We start from the raw sequence: 23,694 nt of genomic DNA on the forward strand, positions 1-23,694 counted from the left end.
GTGATCTCCATTCCCCCCCCCCTACAACTTTTTGTCAAATGAGCAATTTTAGAGGGCTGAAGCTCATTAGGTGGAAAAGGACAAGCTTTGAAACCTTTCAATTAAATATGAAATAAAATGATTAAAACAATTTCCAGCTTCCCACTAACTTTTTTCAAGCTGATTCATATTTTTACTGGGCTAATTGATATGACTCTGAATATGATTATCATGTAAAATAGGCTTATGTAGAAAATTATAAATTGAAAAAAAATAAGGATTTTGTCATTTCTTTGTTGTTTTGAAAAGGTGCAATAAAAAATACAAATAAATTTTTTTTTTAAATGTATTTGTGTTATTCTAATAAATTGATTTAGTTATTTTAACAATATTACTGTGTGTAAAACCATGGCAATCATGTTAGAGTGGAATTTTCCATCTAGCACAATGTATATATTGTAGTATAGCTTTGACTAATCATATAGAGATAAATATTTAAAAGCAAAGTATTGTGGATAATTCTTTAAGGATGACTGAATCCTAGATTTAATTTTTAAAACTTTAAAAAAAAAAGAATATTCTTTTGTTTTTAATTATCACTGTACTTTATCACTTTGTTTCTTAAATGACAGGCTTTTATTTTATTTACAGCTTTTATTTATTAATTTTAAAAGACTTTATGTGTAGTTTTTAATCTTAATATTCAGTGCATGATTTCAAATTGTAATTTTATATTGTTTTGTATGGATGTTAAAAAAAGAAAATAAAGAAACATTTCTTAAAATTTGTCTGCAGTTTTATATTAAAATTAATTTGTCTATGCACAAAATGTAAATAATTAACTAAACGCTTTGATTTAAATCGAAATCTAAATAAGTTTTCTTGGTTTAATCTGATCATAAAGGCACTTCATACCTTAGATTTAGTCTGAATGCAGATTCTATCCATGGGTCACCACAGGATGATTCCTTGTTCTCATATTTATGTGCTGTGGTTTTTAGAGACTTGTTATGTAAGTTTATGTGAATTCGTTTTTTTAATTTAATTGTATAATTTAGAGTAATTAAAATAATAAGATAGCAAATTTATAAGAGATGTCTTGTTTTTAAGGTTGATATCATTACCTTTTTGTTGTGGTCTTGGTCTCTATTGTTTATTGTCAAGCCATCTTAAGCACTGAATTTATCTAGAGTTTCTTAGTAAGTATTTTGTTATTATTTATCTTTATCAAATTTACTCACACAATCTAGGGAAACTTAAGCTTTTTATCACCCTAAGGTTTTAAAGAGCCAAAGAACACTCATCTTGTGCTCTTTGGAAAATTGTTGATATGCCTTAATATTTTAGTTGCTGCTTAGACTTAGAATCATGTAGATAAAATATACTAAATTTGTGCATTTTTATTTAGCTTAATAATACTTTTTAATAATAACAGAGCTTTCAAATGCTCCTGTCTTCCTTATAAAGTCTGTATCTTTCCTCTTCCTTATAAAGCTCCATTTCTGTCCTTTTTTTTAAGAAGGTTTTCTGGTATAGAAATTTAAAAAATCGTATATTTTTTTATTGCATATTTATGTCTTATGCTATGGAGTATATGTGATGAAATCCATTTTGCCCGTAAACTATTTGATGTAGCTATAGCCAAAAAACACGATCATTGGACTGGCTGTTCTACATCATTTACAGGGCTGCCATAGGAGACTAAAGAGGCGACTAAAACGACTATTTTAAAGCAATAGCAACTATGGCGACTATTTTAGTAGAAATATGAGTAAAAACAACTAATTTGCAATGACTTGCTTAAAATCGGCTACTTTTTTAAGCCAATTCGCGACTAAAATGAAGAAGAGCTTCATGAGTCCTAACTTTATTATTTCTCACTGTTTAATGTCAAAAGCATGACAGGCATATTTAACCAATCAGACTGGTGGAATTGGTATTCGCACTACGTGAATGCTCCTGCTTCAGAAAGCTAATGTAATATCTCTGAGGATTATGTTTTTTCCCCTCTTTTAATTTGAACGAAGTAGCAAAATTAGAAAAATTGTCTATAATTACTCAAAACGTGTTGTTAATTTTTTTAGAGCTATTTGGAATAGAAAAAAAGGTATATGGAGATATTCGTTTTGTCGAGTTGTGATCGTAATTTTTTTGATAAGCATTAAAATTTGGAAATGTGTCAGTTATGAAAAATAAACAAAATAAAACGGAATTAAATTGCAATATTTCTTTCTTTTCTTTTTTTTTAAATATCTAAACTAAGCAGCTGCAAATTAGAACCGAGAAAGGAAATTCAAGTTTCATATTCAACTGTTCTGTAACAGATAAAAATAAAACTCCCTGTTTTTATGCGTAGTGTGAAAGAATATATTGTTTGCAAATCCACAAATAAATGTACATTTTTTATAAAATATGAGTATCTAACTGCATGTTATTTGAACTTTATGCTATTACAGAACAAATAATTAAAATTATATTAGAAGAGGATATGATGTTAGCAACTATTTTATATATCTTGGAGACTATTTAGGAGACTTTTTTTCATATATGATGCAACTAAAGCAACTATGTTTCTTGTTTTCATCCAGTGGCAGCCCTGCATTTAGGGCTCACAGATAGCGGAGTCAATTAGGCCTGTATACAAAGACCTGCCAAATGACAATTTACTGGAATGATGTGTTAGCACAATCAGTCAAAACAATAACAATTTGCTTTTTTGAACGTTTCCTCTTAAATCACAGCTATTCCGGTAAAGATGTGGTTGAAATTACCAATTACTTGCCTACAGCTACAATGTCTTCACTGAGGTTACCAGCATGATGGATGTCATAGGTATTCGAATTGGCAAACATTACAGTTTAGCAAACGACGCAACACAGATCACCTTGTATGCTAGGAGCACTATATAAAATGATTCATTTGATTTACTAAAGATAGGGTCAAACATGTTACTTTTCTGTATATTTGCAGAATTTCGCTTTTTTGTCTGCTTTTCATCGATGTTTAAATTAATAATTCTAAAGTTGTGAACTGGAGGACTATCCGCAAAGTGTACCAAAGTGTTTGAAGCAATTCTACCAGATTTGTTTTTAAATTTTGAGGCTTTTTGAATCATATTACAAAGAAAAATATTAATAAATTTTCCTAAGATAAAATAATAAATTTATAAGGATGAATTGAGGCTCATATACTATTTATTTTTAGTAGATAATCTTATAGGATAAACAAATCTTACATAATACAAATCTTATATAATAAAGATTAGTTGCATTAAAAATTTAAATTGTTCTCGTTACTTAAAATTATTTTTATCAAATTAGCAATTTAACAATCACAAAAGTTTTTAAATGGTAAACTGAGAGGTCAATCAAAATGTGATTTTTTTTTTGAATGGTCAGTTTTATTTGAAATTTAAAAAAAAAGTCTTTAAATAAAAATATTAAGTTTTGATTTAAAAATATTAAACACGTTATAATTTTAAATAGATTAGGAAGCTATATTCTATTATGTGATAGTTTCTTGAAGATTGTCTAAGTATTAATTAGAAATAATTCCAATTGTGAGTTCTGTAAGCAATGAAAGTTTGAATCAATTAATAGAAGTGTCATATATCTTAGAGTGAAACTACTGAATATGTTTATAAAAACATATATAATAATTCATATTTTATTTACTATAATAATTCCTGGAAATTATAGTTTTAATTGTAGTTATATTTTTAATTTTAGAAACGTTTTGAAATGTTATGTTACTGTGCTACGTTCAGCTTTTTTTACTTAACTGCTATGGTTGGTACTTGGCGAACAAAAAACAAGGGGCGCGCTCAAATGATCAGAAAGTCGGGTCCACAATCGTGGTTGCCGGGAGAAAAGTGTTGCACCAAGCAGACTCCTCAATTCTGCTTTTAACATGTAAAGTCTATGGCGGACTTGTCATACTTTGAATCGATTTTTCTTGTTCAAGAATCGGAGTGATCAATTTAAAAAAATACTAATAATTTTTTCAATCTTTCCTATCCGCGAAAATGTAGGTTAATTTTTTTAATCTTTATTACTTTTTGTAATATTGCCTTTGAAACACAAGTCACTTTCTACCTTTGAGTAAGGGAGGAAGGCAACTTCCACCCCCAAGTTCACTGATCTTCTCGGTGGGAGGTCTTGCTCCCTTTAGAAAATCTTTTTCTCTCTCTGTCCTTCTGAAGAACTGATATGGGGAACGCTTTAAAAACCGATAGCTTTCTTTTTAGTTATAAGCTTGTAATTTATTATGAAAATTATATTTGCTGATAATTCGTTCATTCTATATACATTTTATTTATTTAGTAGTAATAATTTTCTTGTTTTTATTCATTTTGAGAATGGAATTTATTTTTTAAATACATGATTCCCCTTTTTTTAAACTTTGTTTCTTATTTTTTAGAGATGTTTCAGAATTAAAAAAATTAGCTGCTGAATAAAGTGAGATTAATTAAAATCGAATAAATGACGTAAAGATCTTCCAATATACTATAAAGCATCACAAAACTGCAGTTTTCCTTTTTTTTAAAAAAAATATATCGTACACTCATTTGTAGGTTTAAAAAAACATTTACATTAAAAAAATTTAAAAGATTCCAATTTTTTCATTCCGTAAATAGTTTTAATTACTCCAATAGCTGGGATAGTATGTTTTTTCACGGTAAGGAAAAAAAATAGCTAGTACACAAGACCACGCATCATCCAAACATGAACAAGCACTTAACCCTGTTTTTAGTGCTTTAATGTAAATACACAAGAACACTAAAGTATTATGAAATTTTCATTTTAATCAGCAAATGAAGAAAAATATGAAAATACACGCATGTATTGTAAAATTCTTTAAAAAAAAAAGGAAGTAAAAGAACATTAGTGGTCATAATTAATATTCACGAGAGAAAAATACAAACGGTATCAAAATATAATGAATCGATGCTTAGGAACGCAACACTGAAAATATTGAAACCAGTTTGATTGCCGGATGAAATAGAAAGAATGAGAAATGTGATTATTATAAACACCACGAAATTTCATCACGATAAATTAAAAAATAAAAATAAGCTGTAATACTTAGAGTTAAGCTACTCTTTGCTACTTCAGACAGTCAAACTGGTTTTGATGTTTTCAGACCTGATTCCTTAGTTGATTCCCTGATCTGTAGTTCCTAATTAATACACTTTTTAAAACTTTTTTTCGCAATATTCTAAAAATATATATTAAGAGTAGTAATTATGCAATATCTTATGTATTTAATAACGAGAAATTTTTCGAATTCATATTAAAAGTGTATAATGTAATTTTTATTCATAACGTTTTGCTAGAACAAAGTATGTAATCAATGTGTTATTTTAATTTCTCTTCCCTGACCCTTTTTTTTGCCATTCATGGAGAAGAGTTTTAGTAGAAATTTCTATACTGCAAACTTTAATTAGTGGAATTATAGTTAATTAAAATATAAGAAAACTAACCGTCATTAGCATTACATAAAGAGGAAAAACACGAAAACCTCCCAGGGTTAGCCAGCATGCCATCTATATGAATATATCTCCTAGATAACCATAATTTTCTGTATTTTTGTATTTGATAAAATTTTGTAAAGTAAACTTGTCTCAATCTGTTTTTATGTTGTAAGTTTTAATCAAAACCAATAAATGCCTTTTCTTTCAAAAATTTCGTTATCGTACTTTTTATAAATTAATTTCGATTATTTTGATAAATCTTTATATTAATTACAGTGAGCAGTCTCACAAATCTATGTACTAAAATGTAAAATAACATAGAATTGTTTTATTTTGTTGTTTTTAATGATCCATCGAAATGATCTATTGGAAAAATAAATTTAAACTGTCACTTCAGCTTATTAGTCGAAAATGTTATAATTTATTTTTACGACAGAAATAATGGTATTTTTTTATGAATCCTCAAAACTGAAATGAAAGAGTTACATCAATTTTCTTATAATATTACTTCTACGTTTAGAAAATTATAAAAGTTATCAAAGATAGTTTTTAAGGAATTCCTTAGAAATGAGTTATACTTTTGTAAGTTATTTATTTGTCCTTTTATTTACGACATTTACAAATAAAATGCGTTCATTACCCACTTTTACCATTATTCTTTGTTATTAGGGTTATAATAATTTAATTAAAAATGAAGTTCCTTTATTATATAAAGTAATCACAAGATATTACTTGATAAAAATTATTTGATAAAATATAAATACCTTTTAACAAGCAAAAGCTGATAAATAAAATATATGCACTTTTTAATAAGTTATATTTTCCTTTATTCCTTTAAAATAAACTTCATATAAAACTGCGCTCTCAAAATATGCAGTTTAATAAATTTATACTAAATAACTGCTTTAGATCAATAAGGAATTTCTTTTGTATTATTGTTAAACAATATCTCTGGCGATAAGTTTTTAAAGTAACTATAACTGAGAAGAAATAATGTAAGTAAAAATGATGAATATGAGTTTGTGGGTGAAGTTTTAAGTGTATCCGAGCTAAATTATCTGAATAAGTTAAGTGATATAATCGGAAACTAGATCTGTCTTAATATGATTTAAAATTTTGTGATAATTAAATCGAATAATTTTCAATTTTGATGTTTCAATTTGTTTGTGACAAATAACCCCGGTGTTTATTTTTTAAGATCGAATCATAATTCCAGTTCGGAGTTATTTATACAATAATAATTGTAGTTAGCAAAAGTAATAATTAAAATGAAGTGAGTTTTTAGTGAAGGTTAATTTAGTTCATTCAAATTGCGAAATTCAAATATTTAAGTCTAAATCAAATTTACATAGTAAGCAACCATATTTGCTTAAACAATGGATTAAATGTTAACATAGTTTTTTAAAGTGGTAGAATTTAATTAGTTTCAAAACGGTGTAACAATCTTTAAAAAAAATTAATTAAAATTAAAAAAAGATTGTGAAAAATATTTGTATTTGAATTGTAATTGAAAGAAGAAAATTAAATACGTAATAAAAAAATAAAATCTTGAACTCAAGGTTTTACTTTAACATAAAAAGTTTTAAAAATTAGCAAATCAATTTTAAAAAAAATTAACAAACTTTATTTGATCTATAGAGAAAATATAAATTTATTTTTAATGTAGTTACTTTATATGAATTACTTTCATATGACTACATAGTAAAATTTTATAAATTTAAATACTTTGGTTATTATTAGTTCTCTAAATAATCAAATCAAAATAATAAACAATTCAAGATATAATTAGAAAAAGTGCATGTTAAATAAAATGATAAAACTATTTTGAAAATAAATAAAGTCGTTTTAGAGTTAAAAAAAATATTTTATAAGTTTTTCTTAGAAAGAGAAAAAGCATAATATAAGATGAAGAGTGAGTTTCTTCTGATATCTTTTGAAAGCTAGTTGACCCCCGCAGGTTGCAATCCCCCTTCTGCGACAGTGGTTAGTCGATTAGTTTCGGGTTACTTAACTCACGCACCCCCACAAAAAATGTAGGGGAGACAGAGGAACGGGTTTTGGAGGTGCAATATATTTCGTCCCTTTTCGAACCTATCCTTACTGAAGGTTAGAATTGAAATGAAAAGGCCTCTTTAGGTATTCTTTGGCCAAGGGCTGGTATATGAGATTTATTCATAATTCTAAAGTTTGAAATTTTTACCCTAGGAACTGTCCATTAATTCTATAAAATATTAAGGCTTATTATTTATCTGACTAGTTATGTGGTGAAAAAGGAATAAAACACTTAATATTTTCTCATGAGCAAACTTTTTTAAAAATTTCATTTATCTAATACAAATCATTTAAAACATTTAAAATTAATATTTCAATATTCATAGGTTTGTCAACTTGGTGAATTGTAAGGGTTTTTACTAATTTCCTTTTGCTAATTGGCTTAACAATTTTTTTTCTTCAAAAGTCGTTGAAATTCTTTTCTTTGCTTAATCAAAAAAATAATGAAATTACTTATATTGAATCTTATCTTCAAATTGGAATATTTTCTAATCAGTTCTTTAAATAAACTTTTCACCTTTGCAATATTTATATTATTGAGTGCTTATGATTGTGGATGGATCCAATTTGCAATTCAATAATTAATAAAAATTTAAGACATAATTCAATTATTTAAGTAAGGAATGTAGAGACAAAAAAAAAACCATGAAGAGAATTAAAGAGGGGAGAAATCTTCATTGTAGAAACTTTTTAAATAGTATTTCTTTAATAACTTTTTTTGTAACGAAAAAAAGCACAAAAGTTGATTCTAGGTTTACTATTTTCTTTTATATATAACTTACTTTTTTTAATATTTATTATTACTCTATTTCTGTTACAAGTCTTAAATTTGTAAAATATTAAATATGGTTTGAAAAACTTGCACATGGATTGTATTCATTTCATTTTTCTTTCACAAATCTTTTTAATTTTGTAAAATTTAAAACTTTACTGAGTTTAAATATGTATAAAAATAACTTGGGAAAATTAAAGTGCTCCAAAAAATAAGCTATTGATTGACTATTTGTTTTGGAAAATATAGAGTGTAATTTGATTTTATCAACAAATGTTTAAATTCAGCCAGTTATATGTTTTTTTCCCATTAGTATATAAACACATTCAAAATAGTTATTAAAAAGAGTTTAAAGCATCCAATCTAAGTATGAAATTGATTTAAACAAATTTTAAAATAAATTTTATTATTAAGCTTTAAAATAATAAGTTAAAATGGAAAAGTGCTAAAAAGCAGCTAAAACCAAATTTGTCTTATGTAAACAATTTAAATAAAAAGTTTGAAACCAAAAATAAGCAAAACGAAATTTTAAAAATATATATGTTCCCAAAAACAGCACTTCATCAGGGGACACATTGTCTGCTAACAGAAAGGCTCCAGTGTGTTAGCAGACGGTGTGTCTCCTGATGAAGTGCTGTTTTTGTTAATATACATATTTTTAAAATTTTGTTTTGCTTATTTTTGGTTTCTAACTTTTTTTTAAATAATTTAAAGCATTTCTTAATCAATAACATAATTTGCCTTTTATGGATGCTGACAGTGAGAATTTTCAATTTTAATGTGACAGTGTTACAATTTTAAATAGAGTGATCTACTCTAAGAATTTTGTCATTGGCATTAATAATTCATTCTCTTTGTATTTCTATTGTTTTAAATCAGTTGTGAAGTTCAAACTAAATACAAAAATCAATGGGGACCAATCATACCTCATGATTTTTTTTAAAATTATATTGTTGAACCACCTCTACCATAAATTTTGTGTTTTTACAACCTAATCTAAAATAATAACTCTTATTATAAACCACTAAAGGAAATTTTAAACAAAAATTAAATAAACTGAAAAGTTTTACAAATCTGAGAGGCAAATATATATATATTTGATGAAACTTGTCATAATTAAGATCAGGCTATGAATAATAGCTTATAAGACGAGCCATTAAATTTTAAAATGGCAGGATAATGCTGTTGGTCAAAAATGACATTACTACGTGAGGAAAGGGAGATACGTGTATTGGCATTTCCATGACTTTGGCGATAGATTTTGTTTTCACATGTGGTTTGGATTTATTAACATAAACATTTATAAAAATGAAATAACAGTCTTAAGTATAATTTCTATGACATTTGATTCTTATAGAAATTACAACAAAATTCTACAAAATGTGAATAGTTTTTATTATTATGCACAATTTTAAGCATTTAAAAAAAAAATTTGTTTTGTCATACGCTTTATACATGATAAACATTTGTAACATAAACAAAACACTGTCTCAATATTTGTATTAATTACCTATCATGGCTTATAAAAACGTAACTCTTGTAGAACTATTTTTCTTGTCATCAATGCCTTTTTAAAAATCAGTAAATTGTATTGTTTTTTTACTGAACAGCCATTTTTTTTTAAATAGGCTAATAAATACATTTGAAATTTTATGTAGTTACATATCTTGAGACTAATGAAATTAAGAATAAATTTATTAAATATAAAAATAAAATCTAACATGTTAAATGTGAAAACTAAATCTGTCTCTGAAGTCAAGCAAATGCCAGCTAATACCATCTCCTTTCTCACATATAGTAATGTCATTTTTGACCGGTAATATGATCCGGAAAAATTAAATCCACTTTAAAATTTAATTGCTCGTCTTATGAGAACAAATTTACATTCTTAAGTATCAAATTGTTTTTAGTGTTTAGAACAAAATATATTTCAGTTTCAGAAGAGTTAATCCACGCTAAATAACTTTATATTGAAAACAAAATTAGTGTACTTATTATAAAACTGAAAACAAAAATCTCAAATCAATGGAAGACTTTCTAAAATATAACATTTTTACCAATTTTTCTGCTTTGTTTTCTGTGCATTTTATTCTAAGCTCAACAAGTAAAAAAATGCTTCAATGAGAATACAGAAATCAGAAAGCAAATATCAATCACTCAAAGCAATATCTTATGGGAATTTTTAAGAAAATCTACAACTCAAAGATAAGAAAATATCTTTCAAATTATATGGTTAATGTCTATTATAACCATTAGCTATTCAACTTGTAAGGCATTTCACCTTGCTGCAATAATGTATGCATGTATGAAGCATAATTTTAAATTAATTTTATAAAATATTCTAGCTCAATTTTTACTAAATAGTAATTAATCAAATAAATTAACATACAGAGGTCTGAAATGAATAGCAAGACATAAAAAAAAAAGCCAATAAAGACAGTTTTTTTTTTTAAGGAAATAGCTGTAATCTTGTGTTATCAATAGTAAGAGCCTAATGATTTTAAATGGATATTATGAGTTTAAGAATTCAATAAACTGTTTCAAGTTATGCTTTAACCATCTGTTATCAACACAGTTTGTTTTAAGATGTTTTTTGTCAACATTAATAAGCGAAAATTTCAGCAAAATAAAATGTTATCTATGAAATATAAGATAAAAGATAAATACAAGTGAGGCCTTTGAAACTTGTGATACAAAATATTTAAATCTGAAGAAATATGGACCAAATCATAAGTAGTCCTATTTTTGAAACAAAAAAAATTTTTTGTTTATTTTAAATAATCAATAAATTTGTTATTTTTAATTTTTGATGCTATTCAGAAAAAAATATTTAAATTGAAGCAGAGAATAAATTAAAATGCTAACTTTTTTAATGCTGAGGAGGGTCATTTATCACAATTTTGTTAATTTATCAAAATTAAAAATTTTATTGAGAGTTCCAAGTCGATAAAATGTAATTTGTCCAGTTCGGAATTATTTATAAGTCAAATTATGCATATTAAAAGACGTTAATCATGAGAAAATTGCACTGTCACTTTCTTTAAAAGAACAAAAAAAATTTTGAAGCTTGACGTAAGAGAATTGAACTTAATTGATTTTCTTTTCTGTTAAATGAACAACACAATGTAAAAATAAATACTGATGCTTTTATTCATTATTAAACAAATCACAGATAGCTTGACAGTCCAGTTTGATAAGAAATAAAAGGCAAAATTCTAAATTAAAGGAACATTAAATGTCAAATATATTCTGACATGTTAAAACATATAATGTGCATTGTTGTTCATGTGTGAACGTTTGAATGCATGTCAATTGAAAACATTATACAAGAGCTACTATATAATTTATTTACAATAAATTTTAATAAAATATAAATATTAATCTTATTAAAAACAATTCTGATAGTCGAGTGCTATAGTTTAAAAGCCACTACTCATGAAAGTGAAGTGGAAAATTTGTCAGCTTTTTAAAAAAATAATTTAAAGCAGTTATAAAAGGATTTAAAAAATTTATTATAAAAATATTCAACCAATTACTATGTAAGTATTTTAACATATAAAAAAACATTAAATTCTTTAAAAAAAAAACTACTAATCTTAGCATCAATCACGTATATTATATAAAAAATTAAAATATTCTCATAGTACAAATGTAGCATCAAATTTAAAATTCATTGTTTAAAAATATTAAGTGTGCACAGAAGATATTTTAGTGCTCAGTTTAAAGTAAGGATACTAATGTATTTTCTCTAACAAAGAGTTCACAGTTGTAAAAAAGTTTAGAACTATTAGCTCGATTCTTAAAATGATTAGGTGACATGAATTTTTTATTACGTATTTACGAATGGTTGGCGTGCTTCATATCTTGTTCTCAAAGGTGCTAGAATTCTCTCTTTGTAATTGAGAATGGCATCTCGAGCTCCTATCCATGGATGTGGACCTTCAAGCCTATATTGATAAGGCAAACAGGGTCCCATTACACATTCCCATGATAATTTTGGGTCTCTGAGAAACATTTTTCTAAAATTTGGTTTGGCACCAATTAGTTCTGCTAATTCATCTAAATAAGGAATGGAAAACACTTGCATGCAATTACGTGCACTAGAATGAAGGAGTCTTGTTTCCCTCTCCGAATTAAGTGTGATGTCATTGATAATATCACCTTTATCTGGAAAAGGTACTTTGTTGCTAAGTACGTTGGCAAACCATCGTGCTTGCATTTCAGAAACTGGCAAGAGACTACCGAATACTTGAGTCATTCCAATAACTGCCATGGATGGAATTGATAAATGAGGAGGGAAAACATGTTTGTATAAAGGTACATGATCTCCAATAACTTGAAATATGATATCGTTTAAAAAAGGAACTTTTAGTTGGTAACCAGTCGCCATAATCACAACATCAAAATTTGTGACTTCATTTTCACCACGAAAAACCACACCTTTTTCAGTAAAATGTTTCACAGAACCTTTTAAAATAACATCTCCACTTAAAAATTTGCTCGCAAGATGATCATTGATCGTAGGGCGTTTTGTCATAAATCTGTGAGAAGGTTTTAAATAATATGTGTTGTGGTTGAAATTTTTGTTCACTTGCTTTTCCAAGTACCAAAATATAAGCTTTTTTGGAAATTTTTGAAAGGCTGCATTGACTATTCTTCGATTGAAGTTTAGATCAGCAGGCAAACCCTTTGGACCTGGTCTCTGTACAACCCACGTACCTTGTCTGGAACTTAAATACACCTAAACAGAAAAAAAAACGCAAAGGTAAATATAAAGTTTTATAAAAGTTTTCATATTATATGCAAATTATAAACTGTTTAAGTTTAGCTTGCGATGTTTTCCTTATTTTTAGTGGCTACTTTAATGCACATTAGTTTTTTTTTTTAAATATACATAGTTGTCAGTATACAAAAAATGGCTCTTGGAACATATCAATCGTTAGAGTAAAATACGCATTTCGTCGGGGAGCTTTTTATTTTGGTCACAGCTCAAAATACGTGTTTAAGAAAATTTACTCAGTATAAAAGGCGCCTTTTCAATGTTCAATCCAAGTTGAACAGCTAAGCAAGGAATTTCGTATTTATTATTATTTTTTTTTTTAGACATTAGGCATGATCATTACGGAGAAAAATCCTCGACTTCGGGGTATTTGTGTATACTACAGATTTAACTTTTCTGGAATCTTTTTGTATTCAGAACACTAAATGATTAAGTGATTTTAAAATATCTGAATTTGCACAATGTCAATTTAATACCACTATTATACATTTACAGGACCCATGACAACCTTGGATCCATTATTTCATTTATTATTTTTTTAAAAATCATTTGCATGAGAGGTTTAAAAATCGGAATCTAATGCTATGTCCATATTCTTAAATAGTTATATCTATATTTTTAAATAGTTAGCCCAAAATACGTGTTTAAGAAAATGGATATATGTACAGAATATAAAGTTCACTGACAATTTGTTAAAGTAAGCTGTAATTTTATGTGTGTATGTGTGTGCGTTTTTTTTTTTTTTTTTTTTAAATTCGGTGATAACTTAATAGTACTTCTTTTACTTATGCTCTTCACAAATTAATCATATTTAAATTTTGAGCTATTGAGAAAAACAGTCTTAGAGTTACTTCATTACCGATGCAAATTGACCTAAAAAACGCTCATAGTTAATAAATGAAAACACTCTTTTCTTAAAGGTATGCGTATAATAAATTGTTATAAAGTACAATTTTGATTGATAGTACGCAACAAGAGCGTGCGATTACAATGACTCAAACTCAATGCAAAAATTTTTAAATGAATATTTCTATTAAAAATAGTAAAATTCAAGGTTGATGCAAACTATGTTTGATTCAAAAACGAAAGGGAGATGAGGAAAAGTACAACGGATACATTGAACTCTTATTCATATTAAAAAGTCAAGTCAAGCATAATCTGAAGGGTTTTGCACAAGTGTGAAAAATATTTAAAAATGCATCGCCACCAATTTAAGAGAAGAGAAAAACTTATTTCCAAAATACTAGAGCGAATTACTTTTTCTTATACTACAGTGAATAAAAAGAAAAAACAACAAATTTTTGCAAATAGTTATAACACTAAGCTATTTAATAATTTAAAAAAAAGCTAAATGACATTTTTTTTACATGTTTCTGTATGTTATTCCATTTAAATGTAGTAATGTTAGTAATTACAAAAATTTTATGAAGGACTAAATCTTTAGTAGCTGCTTTTTAACTTCAGCTGGTATAAACTTTTTATCATTCTCACCAAATTCTGTCAAGTTCATAAAAACAGTTTTTTTTGTGTGTACCCCAAAATTAGAACTTTTTATATCTTTGAAACTCATTCAAATAAGTTTTTTTTTTCTCTCCCTCTTACTTCTTAAATAAAGCTTTTGCTGAGTAATGAGTGAGGGTAGTTTTCATTATTCAATGTCAATCCTCGCATGAATTTTTTTCTTCTTGATTTTAGATTATTTGCATGATTTTTCTTTATGAGACGAGCATAAGTAAAACACTTTCAAGTACAAATATATTATATAAAAAAGCCAAGAAAACAATCTTAAATTCTTAATTTTTCATTTAAATTTTTTCTTATCTATTATTTATTCTTTATGCCTTTTATTCATCTATTATATATACACATTTTCATATATTTACACACATATACATACTCCCATGCCTACATATATACACATACATGTGGACACATACTTACCCATATAAATACAAGGGGTGGACAAAATAATGGAAACGCATCTATATTAATACATGTTTTATATTTCTCTAGAAATAATAAAAGAATTATTTTATAATTACAGAAGTTTTTAGATCATGCGATTTCTCATACATATCAATGAAGTTAAGCTTTTAGAGGTTTGAGGGACCGACAATAAATTACAAACGGAAAATAATGTTTTTGAACACCCTCTGTGTCAAAAACTGTGGCAATAGATCTGAAACTGTTGATAATTATTTTGGTTATATGCAATAATTTAAAAAAAATCGTAAGCCTAGCTTAAATATTTATGAAAATTTTTATAAAAAAAACTTTGTCTTACGTGTTTTTGCTATAACTTTAAAAATATTCAATAAAATGAAACAAAATTTTTGGAGCAATTTAAAATTAATTTCCAAATTGTTGCTTTAAAATTGGATAAAAATTCGTTTAATATTTGGCAAGATATGACTATGAGTAATTAAAGTAGTTCTTTTATGGATGGTGTTTTCAATATAAATGTAAACAACAACAATCTCGTACTAATGACCTGCTTTACTTCCGATTAGAAAGTATACAACTGTTTATTTCAACTTATTCTGCCAGGCGATACTATCAAACAGATCATTTATTTTTTTATAAAATAATAAATGATATAATTTCTGAGCTCAAATCTGCTGTAATTCATAAGATCTGAATGATTTTCAGTAATTCTGGGGAGTTTGAAGTGAAAATTTGTTTTAGTTATTTATAAATGTATTGTTTAAAAAGACATGGTTGCTAGATTAAGAAAGAACTCACTTTTTTGGCAGTCCAGATTTGGCAACTTTTTACTTGTTTATTAATATTTGTTCTTGTTGCAAGCTGGCACCATCATACGTTAGTGTTAGCATATTGTTCGAGCAGCGAGATTAAGTTCAGTTTACAAATTATCATTTATATTTGAATTTGATATATATTTGACAAAGTAATAAGTGCTTTTTAACGATTTTTTTTTTTCAAATGATGATTCCTACGTCTTCAAATGACGATTCTTGTAACGATTCCTTTTTTTTTTTTTAAACATAAATAATAAATCGGGTAAAAAATACACGTCTGCAAGAAATACTACTGAAGAGAGTCTCAAATCACAAGGATCATGTTGAGTCAAATGGCAATAAACTACACAGGAAACAGTAACCCAGAAGTATCAAGAGCTCCCAGTGCACCCTAATGTAGAAAACGCCATCCATATTGCACAGTTTTAAGCAATTTTTTTTTTCAAATTTTAAAACAAAGATTTTGTAATTAATTTTAAATTGCTCTAAAAATGTTGCTTAATTTTACTGAATATATTTAAAGTTATAGCTAAAAAAAACGTAAAAAAAATTAATTATATATTAAAATGCAGATATTTCCATAAATATTTAAGCTAGGCTTACGAAATTTTGTGGAATTATTGGATATATTAACCAATGCAAATATATAAAATAATTTATTTAATAATAAATTATTTTATAACTTATTTTTTTAATAAATTATTAACTAAATTTTTTTAATTTTTTTGGCATTTCTGTTTATTGTATACTGAAATAGGCTACAGGTGGCGTAGAGCAGAACACTTTACATATGACAACACTTCGCATGCTTTCACCTTTCGCATGTGGAGAGTCATAGAAGAAGGAAGTACGTTAGTTTTTGTCATGATTTTCAAATAGATTAAAAACTTTTTAGTTTGGAAAGTATATGGAACTGAAAACATTGAACATAGTTCTAAAAGAAAGCGTCGTGGTAGTTTTTAAAAAATGTTTTTGAAAGTTAAATACGAAAAATATTAAGAAATTGGAAAATATCGTAGTACATTCCTATACAATTGAGAAGAGAAGGAGGGAGGGTCACGACATGGAATCGGTCTTCTTTCCCAGATGGGGTGTATTCGAGCGTTGTGATCGCTAATAGAAATAAGCTTGGATAAGTAAACTTACCTCGTCTGCAACTGCTGACAGATTCACAGCAGCATCTGCTCCAGAATTTCCAGAACCAATAATGAGCACTTTTTGATCTTTAAATTGTTCGAAACTTTTGATGTTGTGCGTATGGAGAACTTTACCTTTAAACGTTTCCAAAGAATTAAAATTCGGAATTTTAGGAAATCCATATCGTCCTACGCAAACTGCAACACCATCAAAAACTTCGACTAAAATTCTATTTTTGGCATTATCTTTAATAGTAACTTCCCATCGTCCTGTTCTGTAATTATCAGCTGTAGGTAATACCCTAATCACTTCATGTCGATACTTTATATGGCGTAAAAGATCGAAAGCTTCAGCATATTTTTCTAAATATTTCAAAACATATTTGTGTGACATAAAATTTGGGAAAGCTTTTGGTGGAGGAAAGTCGCTAAATGCCATAAGTTCTTTACTAATATTGGATACTGTGTTTTTCATAATAGAAGCTACTCCTTCTATTTCCTCATCTCTATATTTCCATAGTCCACCCAAATCATCTGTTTTTTCGTAGCATACAACGTAAAATCCTTCCTCTTTTAAACTCTTAATGGTTGTCAGTCCACTTGCACCAGCTCCTATCACTGCAACAAGTTTAGCTTGAGAAGTAGATTTATTACTTAATGACATGTTTCTTTCTTGGAACACCTGAAAATGAAAGGAAAAAATGAGCTAGTACTGAGTAATAATTTGAATGTAGTGCAAGTAATGAGTATTTCCTACATTTCTTCTATCTTTAACACTAAACATACCAACACTTAATATATTCCTATTTCTACCATAGCCGGTCAAATGACTGGACTTCAAGTTTCTTGATTGAATGTATGAAATATGGATGTTAGGAAGGAAATAAACTAAAAAAAAACTTTATTATAATTAAACAAAATTGTGTATTGCCAATTTTTGTGTATTACAAACACAAAGAATAAGAATTTTTAATTCATTACTCAACACATTTTTACATATACAGGGTGTTTCCATTGTACATTTTCAGCAAACAATATTTCTTCTAATTATTATATCTATAATTCTTATAATTATTCTTATAATTTACAAAATATTATTCTTATAATTATTCTTATAATTTACAAAATATTATTCTTATTCTTATAATTATTCTTATAATTTACAAAATATTATTCTTATTCTTATAATTTGCAAAATATTATTCTTATAATTATAAGAATATATAAAAATTATAATTCCTATAAATATTCTTATAATTAATATTATTTCTTCTAAGAACTTGTGCTGTCTTGATTGTTTCGACATTTTTCTGGGTAAAAACTAACAGTTAGTTAGAAATGAAGTAAAGCTATCAAAATAAAATCTAAACTACTTACCTAAACATTTAATTTTTGTCACTTTTTCTTACACAAAAATCCCAATCTAAAATTTTAGGTACTTTCTTGAAATTTGAATTCACAGTTATTCTGATTGAACCAACTACGCAACAGTCATTGTAGAAATTTGCGACTAATTGAATGCAATACGTTGAACTCGCATTACATAGTAATTTCTGATCCGATAACCTTATAAAGCAATAAATAGTTCACCCGGTCAAATGACCGGTTGTGGTAGAAATGGGTATACGACAAGTATTATTCGAAACGAACAAAATACAAAAAAGTAATAATACTAATAATGAAATATTAACTGTATATAATTGTTAGAAAAAGTCATGAAGTCAAATGTGCAAAAACGATAAGATGATAAGCGCATTTTCGATGCAAAAGTTCTTAAACCGTCATTTGACCGGTCGGTTATGGCACGTTTAGTGTTAAACTTTAGCAATTTTTATATATATAAAAGTAGGGTTCTTTTTGAGTTGGTAGATAAAATTATATAGAAATAAAATCAGCTCAAACAAAAGTTTAGAGTAACAATGGTTTCGGTACCACTATCTCTCTCTAAATGATAGACAATTTGTACCGTCTTTACGCATAGACACACCCGGGCAGTGCCCTGAGGCCCCAAGCAATCAGGCGGCCCTTGAGAATCTTACTTTTCATAAATTGTATTAAAAAAAAATAAGAATAAACATTGCATTATATATTTTTTAAAATCAATATATTCTCGTTGAAAAAGTGGACATTTTTTTCTACAAATAGTGATTGATTATCATGCAAACACCAAAAATCCCATCATCGTTTTTTTCCCATGTGAATCTCCACGGGAATGGAATGGCCGATATTCTTGCTAAGGAGGACAGCATGATTACAATAACTCCCTCTTCCACACTTACTTTTTTGGAGTTATACTCTCTGGAAAAATCAAAAATCTCGGAGGAGTGGAAAACACCCACAACTGGTACAAGGGATCAAACCCGGGTTTGACCTCCCGTGTGACAGACGTACCCGGACTGTTCTATCAAGGCTTGCTAGCGGTCACATCAAGTGCCTCACTTTCAAGGAGGGCAGGAAAACCTTCGTAACCTACACCAAGTGCCAAATTCATCAGGCTTCTCCTGAGCACCTCTTGGATTGCATGGGACTCTCTAAGGAGGATCTCTTTCGCAATCCTCTCCTAGTCTTCGACTTCCTTTCAGTCAACGAACTCGTAGATCTTGTCTGACTCCGTCAGACAGTGAGGATAAGCAACAACAACACCAAAAATTTGAATAGTTTATCACCAAGTAAACTTAAAAAGTCAACCAAAATCTATTTTTCTTCGTTAAAATGAAGTTTTTAGGTATTCAACTCTAAGTCATAATATTTCTGATTATGCTTGACCTCCACCAATTATGTTTAGAATTGCACAACGCTATCTGACAGCAGCTTTTAAACTGGTTATGTCTGATGTGCACTGAAAGATATTTTAAAAACTGACTTAAAAAGTTTGACGAAATAATTCATACCTTTTGATTTTTTTCTATTCGTTATACCCTGTTTTTTTTTAAATTTAATTATTTTAATTAGCTTCTTAGTTTTGAAAATTTTATTTGTGAATCGCAACTAGTTAGCATCTCAATTTTTTTAAAAAAATTATTCGCAGTTTAAGAATGTTTTATTTTATTTGCATTGAGTTTTGGGGATAATAAAAATGTGTTTAAGTGTGTTAGAATTATTGCATATCTTAAAAAATGTATGTAAAGTTTTTTTTAGTTTGATTTTAAACAGTATGATATGTTATAGGGACCCAAAACATTTCTGTGCCCAAGGGGGCTATTAAGACGCTATTATTCTGCTTGCTATTAAGACGGCCCTGTAGACAATGGTACCATAAGACAAGCATCATCATTCTGTGTCTCGACAATTATGCTGCTTTTTAGTACCGAAACTATCTGTATCTCTAATTTTAACTTACATTATTTTGGTAAGCAATTTAATTGGTGAGTGTCAAAGTGATGTACGTACGTCAAAAGCCCTTTTTAGGGATAAGTCTTACGAAAAGTTTTGTTAACTATAACTCCCTTCACAAACATTGCAGTTTTAAATGTGCCCATAAAAATTAAGTGTTTTGCAGATTTATATTTTAACATATTTTAATAGTACTCATTAAAAAAAAAAAGAATTATTCTATAGGAAACTATGACACATACTTCTATACAAATGTATACGAATTATGAAAATGCTGAGGTTCTTAATTAATACCTTATGCAAAAAGAGATGCACTAAACTTATTACTTTTCTGGAGAAGCTCTACATGCTCTAACTTGCAGATAATGAATGGCTACTTAACAGATTGACTTTTAGGGTTATATGGCGTAAGAGCCAAATGCGGATATACTTGCACCTTACTTAAGGAAGGTAAGGTAAAATCTTACTCTATGCACTCAAGGTTACAAAATCTATTGGAGTTGTAAATTACGCCTGACTTTTAAAAAAAGAAAAGGAAAAAAGATCAGTAGGACAACTCTAACTGAGGAATAAACTGAGAATGAACCAGCAAACAATAAGTTCAGTTTTTAAAATAGGACGTATTTTTATTGTAACACAACGCCATTTATTCTGAGCGGATCAAGTGAATAGATCAAAATAAAATTTAAGATGCTAATTAAAATTTAAAAAAAAAAATAATTAAACATTCAAGACTGTCAACTACTACGCATTCTGCAAATATTTTAGAGTGGTAGACAATTAAAAACTAAAACTTACAGAATTTTTGCTAATTTTGCCACTATTTTAAAGCCTCTCTACGAGAGAGGGGCGTTTCATATTAACTTTTGAATCATTTACATGTATTGCACATGTAAATATGTACTGATGTGAAAAAGAACTTTAAATCAAATTTATAAAACAAAGAATCATAAATTAAAACAAATTTAGCTACCACTAGAAAATATTAAGCCTAAAGGCGTAGAAAGTTGGAAGACCTGAATATTAAGGTACGGGAAATCCTTAAAAATACAAGCATAACAAAATAATTTACTGAATAATGATCAATTTACTGAATACTACTATATCAAAGAACAATATTAACACTGTTTGAATGCATTAGCTATTTCTTAGTCATATAATATTTTAAGAATCAACAATGTAATTTATATAATAATTGGTCGACAACAAGGAATAAAAAGCATCACGTATCACAAGTAAACAAGACAGTAAGTTTTCCACTGCTTTTATTCTTATCAAAACTAAAGTACAATAAAAATAAACCCTAGATAATTTTGTCGAATAAGCAGTTCGAAACAGCTGCTTGTCGTGTCATAGAAAACACAATAAGTTTCGTTCGCTGACTTGTACATAATTTTTGATAACAGCGTGAACACTTTTTGTGGTCAGTTGATATTGACTAAGAGAATATATTTTCATAGGCACTATCTTAATAATTTGCAGGCATTTGTTGAGAGACAAATGCCTGTTGCTTACAAAATGAATTTTTTTTTTTTTTTAAGTTTCCGATAGAAATTAAATATGAAGATAAAAAAAAGTATATAACACTACCCTACAATAATGGAAGACACTTTCACTTTTTGACATTTTCTTAAATTTCTCAAGAAATACTCCGAGGATTATTTTGTAACTTAAAGAGTTGTTCATACGATTTTTCATACTTTGGAATAAGATTTAAAGCTTTCAGGGGGTTTTAGGGGCCGACAAGTAAATTACGAAAAAAAAACTAGTATTTTTAAACACCCTATGCCAGAAAATCAAGCAATAAGCTTGTAATTTTTATCGATTACTTTGGATGTTATTTGCAGTTACTGCATAAAATTTCGCAATTCTACCTTAATTATTTATAGAAATATCGACATTTTTATAAAAAAAAAAATTTTTTTGCCCTACTTTTTTGCTATAACTTTAAAAACATTCATTAACATTAAATAAAATTTTTTGGGCTATTTAAAATTCAATACAAAACTGTTGTTTTAAAATTTGAAAAATATTAGATTAAAATTACGCAAGATGTAAGTATTTCAAGTAGTTCTTTAGTACTGCGCATGCTCGAAAAAAAAGTTTTTTTTTTTCCTCCATATTCTTGTAGTGGATCGTATTTGACAACTAATGAAAGTCTTATTTGAATATCTTAAAAACGTAAGAAGTTTCGATCAATTTTTCTATGTAGATTTTGTTTTAAAATACAGCTAAAAATGATCAGTGGGTTTTCCACGAATTTTATTTTGCATTTAATTTATTTTATATTTAATTTTTTTGGAATTTAATTTATTTTCCATTTATTCATTTATTTTGTATTTATTTGGTATTCAATTTATTTTGTAATTTTATTTTGTTATAAAGTAGTGTCATTTGCAATACTACAAGAAAAAATTGAAAATAAACTCCTGATCATTTTGAGCTTTATTTTTAAAAGTACAAAAACTAGATAGAAAATTGCTCGAAACTTCTTACATTTTTAATATATTCAAATAACACTTATTTTCGTACATATAGGTTTGAAAGAAACCGAAAGCTCAAGCAATTGTTTCGCCCGTTTTGGCTAATTAGATTAAGGTCCTAGATAAAGCTTATTTTTAAAATCTTTAGATCATTCATGTATCTCCTTGTAAATTAAATTTAACTTAACGAACTTTTTGCAACCTTATGAGTAAGAAATCAAATAAAAGTATTCAGTTAATGTTATTTTTTATTGATTTTTAATGCAATTATTGGAGTTGCTTCACTTTAATCATTAAAGATATGCAACTTAGCAACAAAGAAAAAAAAGAAAGAGTTACATTGCTTTTACAATGAATGACACATTTGTTAGTTACTACTTATTTGGGATGTGTTGTATACAATGGAAAGTAAACGAAAAAATGATTTAAATAATTTTTAGATTTAAAACGTTAGCGAAATTTGAAACGGATTTTTTTTTTGGTACGAAATGTTATGACTCAAGCCACGATCTAAGAGTTTTGTAGTTTGGACAAAAGGAGCATTTTTGAATGGACAATTTCCAAACTAAAGTCTCTTACTCTGAAAAAGAGAGGGTAATAGAATTTTTGTGTTATTTTTTTAGCGCAAATTACCATAAAAATTAAATAAAAGAGAAAGAAGAAAACTATTCAAATATTAGAAATTATAATAAACACGTTTTAAATTTTTAGTTCATTGTTTATCTAATGGTACAGGATAGATTAGTTTTTCTTTTTTTTTTAAGTTTATAATTTTTATACATTACATTCACACATCAAAAATATCACGCTTCTATACATTAAGGCAAAAATATTTAAGGCGTAATTAAACATCTTAAGAAATATGTAAATATTGGAGAAAATATTGCAGAAAGAAACTAAAATAAAAATTACCCTTATGCGTTTTTA

General features: G+C 27.4%; 1 protein-coding gene across 3 annotated transcripts in view; it reads right to left on the bottom strand.

The window, feature by feature from the left end:
* Nucleotides 1-11,402: 11,402 nt before the first annotated feature.
* LOC107450480 (flavin-containing monooxygenase 5) overlaps nt 11,403-23,694 on the bottom strand; it is a 41,709-nt gene continuing 29,417 nt past the window's right edge. For all 3 annotated transcript variants that reach the window (XM_043040649.3, XM_043040648.3, XM_071187306.2), the window contains 2 exons: nt 16,962-17,633; nt 11,403-13,017 (listed from right to left, as the gene is read on the bottom strand). In XM_043040649.3, the coding sequence (XP_042896583.2) occupies nt 12,106-13,017; nt 16,962-17,615 (1,566 nt within the window). In that variant the 5' untranslated portion in view covers nt 17,616-17,633 and the 3' untranslated portion in view covers nt 11,403-12,105. The remainder of the gene's footprint in view (nt 13,018-16,961; nt 17,634-23,694) is intronic.

This window comes from Parasteatoda tepidariorum, chromosome 11 (assembly GCF_982258835.1).
Source record: "Parasteatoda tepidariorum strain Cologne lab strain chromosome 11, Ptep-v5.0, whole genome shotgun sequence".
NCBI lineage: Eukaryota > Metazoa > Arthropoda > Arachnida > Araneae > Theridiidae > Parasteatoda > Parasteatoda tepidariorum.